This window comes from Telmatherina bonti, assembly GCF_933228915.1.
Source record: "Telmatherina bonti genome assembly, chromosome: 10".
NCBI classification, from domain to species: Eukaryota; Metazoa; Chordata; class Actinopteri; order Atheriniformes; family Telmatherinidae; genus Telmatherina; species Telmatherina bonti.
The window spans coordinates 25,974,787-25,983,894 of NC_136628.1; the positions used below are offsets into that span (position 1 = coordinate 25,974,787).

General features: G+C 37.4%; 1 protein-coding gene across 1 annotated transcript; it reads right to left on the reverse strand.

Annotated features, from left to right (window-relative positions):
• Nucleotides 1–2,601: 2,601 nt before the first annotated feature.
• On the reverse strand, nucleotides 2,602–8,882 carry radx (RPA1 related single stranded DNA binding protein). Its single transcript, XM_079247306.1, has 15 exons — nucleotides 7,854–8,882; nucleotides 7,063–7,205; nucleotides 6,772–6,964; nucleotides 5,957–6,065; nucleotides 5,670–5,770; nucleotides 5,446–5,565; nucleotides 5,268–5,363; nucleotides 4,999–5,166; nucleotides 4,734–4,891; nucleotides 4,469–4,596; nucleotides 4,313–4,360; nucleotides 4,119–4,237; nucleotides 3,442–3,678; nucleotides 2,876–3,058; nucleotides 2,602–2,796 (listed from the first exon to the last, which is right to left on the reverse strand). Exons 1-15 carry the CDS (start codon nucleotides 8,449–8,451, stop codon nucleotides 2,660–2,662), a joined length of 2,538 nt encoding a protein of 845 aa, XP_079103432.1. The 5' UTR covers nucleotides 8,452–8,882; the 3' UTR covers nucleotides 2,602–2,659.
• Nucleotides 8,883–9,108: the final 226 nt, after the last annotated feature.

The window sequence follows — 9,108 nt, forward strand, 5'->3', positions numbered from 1 at the left end:
GCAACTACTTCTCTGCTTTGGCAACGGCACTCCTCTAAATCAGGTTGTGTTTAAGGGTGAGCAGAAAAACACAAATATAAGCCTAAATAATGTCTCTATTGTGTGTTCTACAGTGATAACCGTGGGAGTTACGAAAAGAGTATTGGAGTATTTTTCTGAAGCTTGATTAGCAGTTGAAAAATGTCTAGAAAGAAAACATCATTAAAAAACAGACGTGCATCTCTCTTCATAATAACAATGAGTAGGATGGCATCATGTAAAAAGAAACTTCTGGCACCACAGTTTTGATTGTATATACTAAATTTAACACGTTTTTTTCAATTAAGATGACCTGGCAAAATATCCATTTGTTGTCACTAAAATTCTTAGAAAGCAGCCTGTCATGCTAAAAACAAGTTTGCAAACCCATCAATGTAGTTATGTAATAGTCCCATTCAGGAAAGGTGCTGCTCCTATTGAAAGACAACACTCAACACGTACGTTCAGTGCCGTTTTACACTTTTCTATGTGCAATGTTGATTTAAACAAAGAATGTTAATTTATACTGTTTTAAATGTTTCAGAACAGATGTATATAGAGGTGTATTATAAGCAGTTGTACCATGTAATTTATATGGAAATATTTTTTTTAATGAAATATGTTCTGAACATTCCTTCAGCAGTATCGTTTTACAAAAGATACAATATGTATCCACTGAAGAGAGGTTAGCCAGGACTTTGTCTGCATGCAGCTGTGGTGCAGTGAGTTAGTAGCTCCCAAACACGAGATTAATCATGACAACCCAACAGTGAAAACTCTGGAGCGAAGGGTCACGGAGGTTAAGAGATTAAATGGAGAATATAAGTTCATATTTTATCAGGCAGAGTGCAGTCAAAGGTGTTTATCTCCTGCTGTTTAGTTCATAAAGACTAATTAAGCCAAAACTGACAGTTACAAGAAAAAGTGCAATTGTGCATCATCATTAAGGTATGTTGGCATGGCATAAGGAGGTCAAAATTGCTCTATTCATCGCTATGCTTCCACAAGGCTCAAACATGTAACTGCTCCTGAAGGTTCAACTCCGCCACCAACTCAAGAGGTGCCATAGACAACTATTTTTCTGATTTCTGTCTTCATTAGTCAACATTATTCCGATGGAAATGTTTAAGTGACATAATACAGGTAGACATAAAAAAAATTGTAATGTTGCAGAATATCAATCTTTCCAGCACTGATAGCAAAATTTGTTTCCAAAGATATCTTGATTGATTGATATTTCTTTATTTTGGAAAAAAATAACACAAAAGTTAAAGATTAAGTTATTTTAGAGCCCAAAAAAAGCAGGATGAAGCAAAGCTTATTTATTCCAGCCCCCCTTTATAATCATTATTTTATCTTCCTTACAGTTGTTGAAAATCTCTTGTCAGTTAAAGAAAATGTTTTTTTTAAAGAAAAAAATAAATACACACATTTTTCATGTGAACACTTTATTCAGAGAAAATTTCTGTGTACATCAAGTAACTGTTATTTTGTTTGCCTTGTAAAGGTGGTTTCGGGAAAATCTGCTCATTCTTTTCCACTGTCCATCCACCTAAATTATTTTGCTTTAGATGTCAGGGGATCTTTCAAGTTAGCAATGTATCACTTCACAAAAGGTTGTAAATAATCCGTCCGCGCCGTCTTTGTAGTTGAGATAAAAATGCTCACCTGTTGCTACACCAGTATTTTTTCCCACCCCATTTCCTCCTCAATCTGCAGAATGCTGTTCTTCATGTATTTTGTTTTTCATTGAGCGTCACTGTTTTGAAGTTATGTGAACTTGATCACATGTCAATTGTACTTTTTCTGATTTGTAACATATTGACTGACACCTCATGTGTGAGTGTGAGCAGTCGGATCAATGCTTTCTGTGTAAGATTTGCCAGGACATGAACAAAACTAAACCTGGCATACAGCCATTTTCAGTGCAGAAACAAACATTGAATATATTGTATTATAGAATGTAAAATAAAAAAAGTAAAATACTATAGGCTATAGTTGTTTATTTTATTTCTTATAGATACAATATGTATCTATAAATTATTTTAAAATTAAAGTAATTTTGTAACATTATAAAGTGTCTTATTAGATGAGGTGATGCTGTTTTTTTTACGTTGAAGTTGATGTTGCACAGTCACTTGTGTGGCTTGTTTTGTCTGTACTTACAATAAAAAAATTAAGCTTTAAAAATATTAACATTGTTATAAAAGAAATTAACAAATTAAGTTTACACTCTAAATATCTTGAATTTAAATATGATATATTGAATTATTTATAAATCAGCCTGAATATTGTGAAATATTTTAAAATAAATACGTTTAAACATACGTACTGCTATTCCTGAGCGAAATTTTTACGAAATATTTCTCGCTTTTGGTTCTTAATGCAGAAAAGTCTCTGTATCAGAGAGGTAGGCTGGTTTTTCTCTGTATTGTCAATATCTAAAGGGACTTATATAAGTCATAGAACAGTTGAATTGTACTTGAAATAAAAAGGTGCAATTTTATAGATTTTGTATTTTAATAATGAAAAGATACAAATCATGTGACATACTCTACTTATCTTACAGAATAAGTTCAGCTGTTTTAATTAATTACATGATTAACATTTATATATACAAGATCTTCCTTCTGTGTATCTTTTAATCGAGTGAAACTTCTGTCACTCTGTAAACCTTGTTGATGAGGATTTCCACTTTGTCTCCCCCCAAATGGCAAATGTCCAACATACACACAACATGAGTGTCCTCCAGCTCACTGGCAGTCAGCAACATCCCTTCTGCAAGAAGAAAAGCCAAATGTTGGAAAAGCAAGAGTCAAGGCCCAAGATGACTGTGTTCTGCCTCTCCTGTGGTTACCAGGCTCAGGAGGAGTTGTCTTTGAGTGGTTGGCTGCACCGCTGACAGGACAAAGGAAACCTGACGAAAGGCAGGACAGCATCGTGTTGTCATGTGGATCCCGTGGAAGGCCAACAGCACAGGGGTCGTCGGAGTGCACAATGGGAAAAAAGGCAGCGTCTACAGCTATCTGCTTATTAATGCCTGTAAGAGAAATTTAAACATGATTATTTTTGCTGCTTTAAAGGAAGAACGGATTTTTTTAAAGGGTGACTCAGACCTCTGACTGTGTGATTTAGTTTCTGTTGACAGCATAAGAACCACAGCATGACTCAGTGATGATGTAAATGTAATACAATATGAGCATAAAGGTCAGTTAGCTGTGGTTATTCAGGACTAAATGAACAAGACATTTTTGTCTAGATGAGACACCCACTCACAATGACAATAAAGCTGTGACCTACATTTTCTACATCAGAGGCAAAACATGTCAGAAACTGAAGCAAAGGCAGATTCTGAAACAATGGGGAAAAAAAAGAACATTTTTAAGTTAGATAGCATCTGCACAACACGGCTGAGAGGATTACCAAGTATTGTTAGCTGGTAGTATCCTGGACAACGCGCAGGCGGGATGCTGTCAGCTGTCTGTTCTGGTGTCCATCGCATTGGCTGAAGATTACCCCACTGCAGGAGGTCATTCTTCTCATCAAACGTGAACTTGCGGGAGATGCTGTCCTGGTAAAGACCACCCTGATCCAAATGTTCAGACACTTCTTTTCTTTGCTTTGACCAGCTGCTGCTTTCCCAGGATAAAATATTGGAGTCTGTTGGGAGAAAAACACATCAATACGTCAGAAAAGACAGTGCTGTGAAGGTAAAGCTCGACGACAAAATAGTAATGACAAATAATAAAATTGACTTTATGAATTCCTGTTGGAAAACTCGGCCCTGTATGTGAAGCCATCTCCAGATGTACAAGAGAGCAGCAGGATGCCTTGTTTCAGTGATGGGGAGCAGTTAGCAGGGAAGCTCAGTGGTTCCCTTCTGGTGGCACACTGGGGACTTAAACACATGTTCTCCAGACCCAAACCCACCTCTGTAACTACTAGGGTACCACTTCAACAGTAATCTAAAAAATGATCTCAAAATTAAATTCAAATAAAATGTATATCCATTTGGGAGAAAGGCATTAGATGTTTCAAATTTACAAACTAAAAGCATGAGCTAACTCCAAACTTCCCAGCTCTAAACTCCAATAACTAACCTTGATCTGAACTTTGCAGAGGCGCGTTTTTCTCACACTGAACCTCCTCTAATACAGAATCAGTCTTTTCCTCTTCCTCCTGTTCCCCTCTTTTTTCTGTATTTTCCTGTATAAATCTCCTGCAGGAGCAAATAACAAAATCAGAACATTTATATAGTTTATTAATGAACCCCAAGTGAATATATCTTAACTACCTTTTCGATGGAGTGCTGTTGCGATTTGGGCCGAACTGTGCAGCTTTACTGGAAAACATGTTTTAAAGTTATGTAAATTAGTTAACTGATAGATTAACTTTGTAACTGAATATTAGTAGGTATTCAATATAAAGGTAACAAACATGTAAATCGTACCTCATTTGAATTCTTCTTTTCCCTCTGCTGGCTGAGCTGCAGTCTGATGGGGAAGATGCTAAAGTGTCCACCACAGTCTGCTCCGCCATAGAGGCAGGATTGTTTGGATCTGGTGCAGCTTGTTCACACTGAGAAAAGCAAAGCAAAGAAAAAGAAAAAGAAAAAGAAAAAGAAAAAGAAAAAGAAAAAGAAAAAGAAAAAGAAAAAGAAAATTATTTTAAATACACCACTCTTCACTGGGCACTTTAAAATGGCGTCTTTTTACCTCTTTTTCTTCTGTTTCTTTAAACTGTGAGGTCTTTAGGTTACTCATGCAACGCACTGCAGTGATCTGACCCTGAATTGCAAGTTTTTTATGCTCTCTATATTGCAGGGTCTCTAACTCCCTCTTCAGGTCAGCTGCAGCAACCAAAGGAACTTGACCTTTAAGCAGAGAGGAAACATTTTAAAATACAAGTCGACATTGACAATGTGACTTAAAGCTTTAGTTTTGCACCTGAACAAGGTGCCCTTCAGTTTCCTCTCCTCACCTGATGCATCGGCACTGGACTGAGCAAACTTCTGTGGGGGATGAGGGTAACAATAATGTCCACCAACAGCAGTCTTCTGCAGGATGATGTTGTCCTTCAGAGTCTTGGTCCACTGGATGAAACTCTTCACTCTTGTGTCACTCACATATGGCTGACCTTTGTGGTAGCCTGTTGTGGACACATATTATCAATATTTCAATTCCCTCTGCTGCAATGAGAACCATGTCCACATATTATGATGAGGTAACTATTGTTACAGCCACACTAACCTGTAATAAACATCTCGGTCTCGCAGCTGCTTGTTAGGTACGGCAAGGAGCCTTCCGCCTGACAAACCCTCATCTGAGTGCACACCAGGTAGGTCACTACAGAAGAAATGGTGGTATGTTGAAAAATAATAAATGTGTTGGTGGTCTGGTAAGAAATGAGCTGACAGAGCGGATTTACTTGGACAAATATGATTAAAGATTTCAGTCTGAGATGAAGAAAAAAGCTCCAAGATGAAAGGGTGGTCAGATGTTCCATCCACCGCATGGACCCAGCGATACGTCCAGTATTTTTCTGGACCTAAAAGGTGAACAACATCAACCACTAAATGTAAATCAAATTGAAAATTCAGGAGTTGCTCAAATATTTTTTCAGCTGATAGATGAAATATGAACACGTCTTACCCTTATTCCCTTTACTTTTGACCCTTTCAACACGGCCAACGAATGTTACCAACCCAATAACATCACATGCAGAGTTGTTGGCTAGTTTCTCCAACTCTGACCTGAAATAGTCATGAATAATATGGAGCAGTTTCTTTTTAATCAAACTGTATTTGTAATACAAAGAACATGCAAAAGCACAATACAAGAATATTTAATAGAATTTATGTCTATATAAACTAAAAAATGATGCATCTTCTTAGTATACATAGCAAGACAGCTGCAATCCAAGGATGACAATTCATCACCTGGTGGTGAACTGATAGGAAACCTCAGGCAGTCCCCACTGAGGCTGAACACCCTTTGGTGAGACCACGGTGATGACCGAAGCTGGCTTACGAGGATTCAGGCCAATTTCTGCGAGAAAAATGTTTGCAAGCAGAATTAAAAAGCATAAACTGAAGGTTTAGTTCACATCATAAACAAGAAACCAACAGGCAATATGATAAAGTTACACAAGACAAAAATAGCTTAACAAGTACAGCTACAAACAGAAACAAGATCCCACTCTCTGGCATGAAGCAACATTGACTGGCAAGACTCTGCTCAACAACCAGATATCTGATACATCTATTATTTTTTTCTTTAGCTTTTACATTTGTGCCTTCCAAGCATCGAACGAGGAAGTACATTGTATTTATCAACATTAAACATCTTTTATCCCACTATGAAACAAATTGACTAGATTGTTTATTCCATGAGGCAACTCTGGAAAAAGTTGTGCAAGAAAAGCATGAAAAGAAGCGACTATTAATTAAAAAAAAAAAAAAAAAGCTGCAGTCCTCACTCACCATGCTCATCAGCAGAGATCAAATGGAATACATTATAAAAGTACATCATTTATCACTTTGCATAAACTTTTAAAGTTCAATGGGTAGATCAGATAAAGACAAAAACAAATTTAATATTTGCTTTTTTAAAAAAAGAAAAAGCTTGTGGTGTATATGCCAAACTGAGTGTAAAGTGTCCACAGCGGCTCCTCTGATAGAAATTTTCTAAATTTTTCACATAAACACAAGGGAAAATGTTTTAAAATCCAACCCTAAAAAAAGTAGCCACATACCCACAGAGTTAAAGTTCTTCATCCTGTGATGGTCCATTTGAGGACGTGATCGGTTTGAATAACTCTGCTTCAAGGTGTAATTTTGGAGGTACAACACCGTGCCAACATTCAGTCTCTGATAAAATTCTGGACAAAGTTCGTTCCAAAGCACCAGTGACATTGTCCCACTCTGGTCAGCAACTTCAAAGTAGGCCTGAAAAATGTGCAAAACAGACTACTGTCACATAATCATAATCTACTGTACATGTGTCACACTACATACTTAAAATCTTTCTGTTAATGCAAAGTCACCTGGTAGGGGTAGTCAATCTTGAGCCCAAACTTTCCATAATACCTTAATCTGGATTTGTGTATTATCTTCACTAGGAGAGGAAGAGGTTTCCTTAGGATGCCCAAGGAGGACTCCAGGCTACTAAGAAGAGTAACTTTGGACACTGAAATGAAGATGTTTCAGATCACAATTCCCTGAGCATTTTGGTGAACAAGGTCTATTTGATTCAAACTCTTCATATAATTACATTCATGCAGCTTTAAAAAGGAAAGACATTAGCTGGGACAAACAGCACATTTCTGTAACTATTTATCGTTAATATCTGTGTTTCTACAATGAACAGTTTTGATAAACAAAGAAACTAGTCATGACTAGCTTGAGCCAGTTAATAACCTTGATTAAATTATCAGACTAGATATTGTCAAAAATTATGGGTTTTGTAATTTGGTCCCATATCTTTATAATTAGTTTTTTTTTCTGTAAATCATTGAAGATACAGAAAGAAACTTTCAGAGACATTGTGATGGTGATTGCTTGCTGTTTGAGTTATGTTATGCTTCTAATGAGATAAACTTACTGCAAGTTAATAACTTGATATGAAACATGAGGATTAGTTACAGGCGCACATCATGAGCAGCTTCTTTCATTCATGAATTTGTCCTGTTTTCTCTACAACTCTGACTATATCCACTACTAACACCCTAAATACAATGTAAATACAAGCTGTAAATACAAGTACCTGTCTGGGGGATGAAAATGTCACATAACAACACAATGTAACACATTGACAAGTAAAAGTGAAGGGTCTCACCATCCAATACTGGATCAGAAGAGGGTGCCGTCGAGATCCACATGTCTCCTTCCGGGTCATCGTTGTTCCAAAGAGACAGGTAATGTTTGCGGCTGATCTGAAGAGGAACATCACTTTGCAACACTACGCTCCTCTCCATACCACGCTTTACCAATATGGGCAGTGAACCGACATCTTTAATGCGGGGGAGAACAGCAGACCCCCCAGCCTTACATCTAAGCTTATCGATGCAAATGTAACCATGTCCCAGTCTCCTCTCGTTGTAAACAAAGGAGCACTGTGTGATGCTGATGTCACTCCCAGTCTTTAGAGTGTTTCTGTGCACCAGGTGGTTTAAATGGGGCTGAAGAAAGCATTTGACCCGCCAGACTCCGTCTGTGATGGTCACATCGTAGCAATAGCTGTCGACCTGATGATGCTGCTGGTCCTCAGCCTGCTCCGACAAGTATCTCTGAATCGCAACGACAGCAACAGGAACCGTCTCGTCAGAACCCAGTTTCAGAGATTGTGTGGATGTTAGTCGCTCTAATGTCCTCCTCAGGAAGGATGACTCCGATAGACCACTTGCCAACGAAGAACAAGACGCGTTATCCTCCATTATTGGCGTTTAATTCAGCATGTAACTGTTATTAGTCAAATTATTAATTAATTATTAGCCTGTGTTGGTGTCATCAAATTGTCTCATGTTAGCTATCAGTGCTCTCTGTATCCTAATTATTTACAGCTAAAAGTAGCGAAAACAACTTGTTGGAGTGTATATATATCAGCCAGTCTTAGTATGTGTTATATAATAAAAGATTTAATATGTTTGTCGTTTCAAAAAGACGTCAAGTTACAAGACTGAAGAAATTTCAGTTAGCGCTTGCTAACGTTACAAACAACGGACGCGGTGCTGTCTGATGGCGTCACTATATTCCTCAAACACCGCACTTTGTGTAAATATGAAGTCATTCGTTGAATACACATCAAGATAATCATATATCCAATGTTCCTGTACCAAATACTTAACTTTAACTCCAAAGGTACTCGGATAATGTTGACGGGAGATTCTTGTTTTTAAAATCCGCGCTGAGCTACGCAGGAACCAGCTAGTATGACGTCATTAGAGCGACGCGGGGCAGATTATCTAAATTTAGCAGGTATGGAAAAGTAAGGAAATTTGTGTTTTGTGGATTATTTATTAGTTGCAACAATGATTATTTGCAATGAAGGTTATACTTTAGGAAATTATGTATATTTCTTTTTTTAAGTGCCA

Coding starts and splice junctions, on each gene's coding strand:
- radx (XM_079247306.1), bottom strand. CDS start 8,451: ATGGAGGATAACGCGTCTTGTTCTTCGTTGGCAAGTGGTCTATCGGAG. Junction 5,167..5,267: donor GACCGAGATGTTTATTACAG/GTTAGTGTGGCT, acceptor TGTCCACAACAG/GCTACCACAAAGGTCAGCCA. Junction 4,361..4,468: donor AAAAGAAGAATTCAAATGAG/GTACGATTTACA, acceptor CATGTTTTCCAG/TAAAGCTGCACAGTTCGGCC.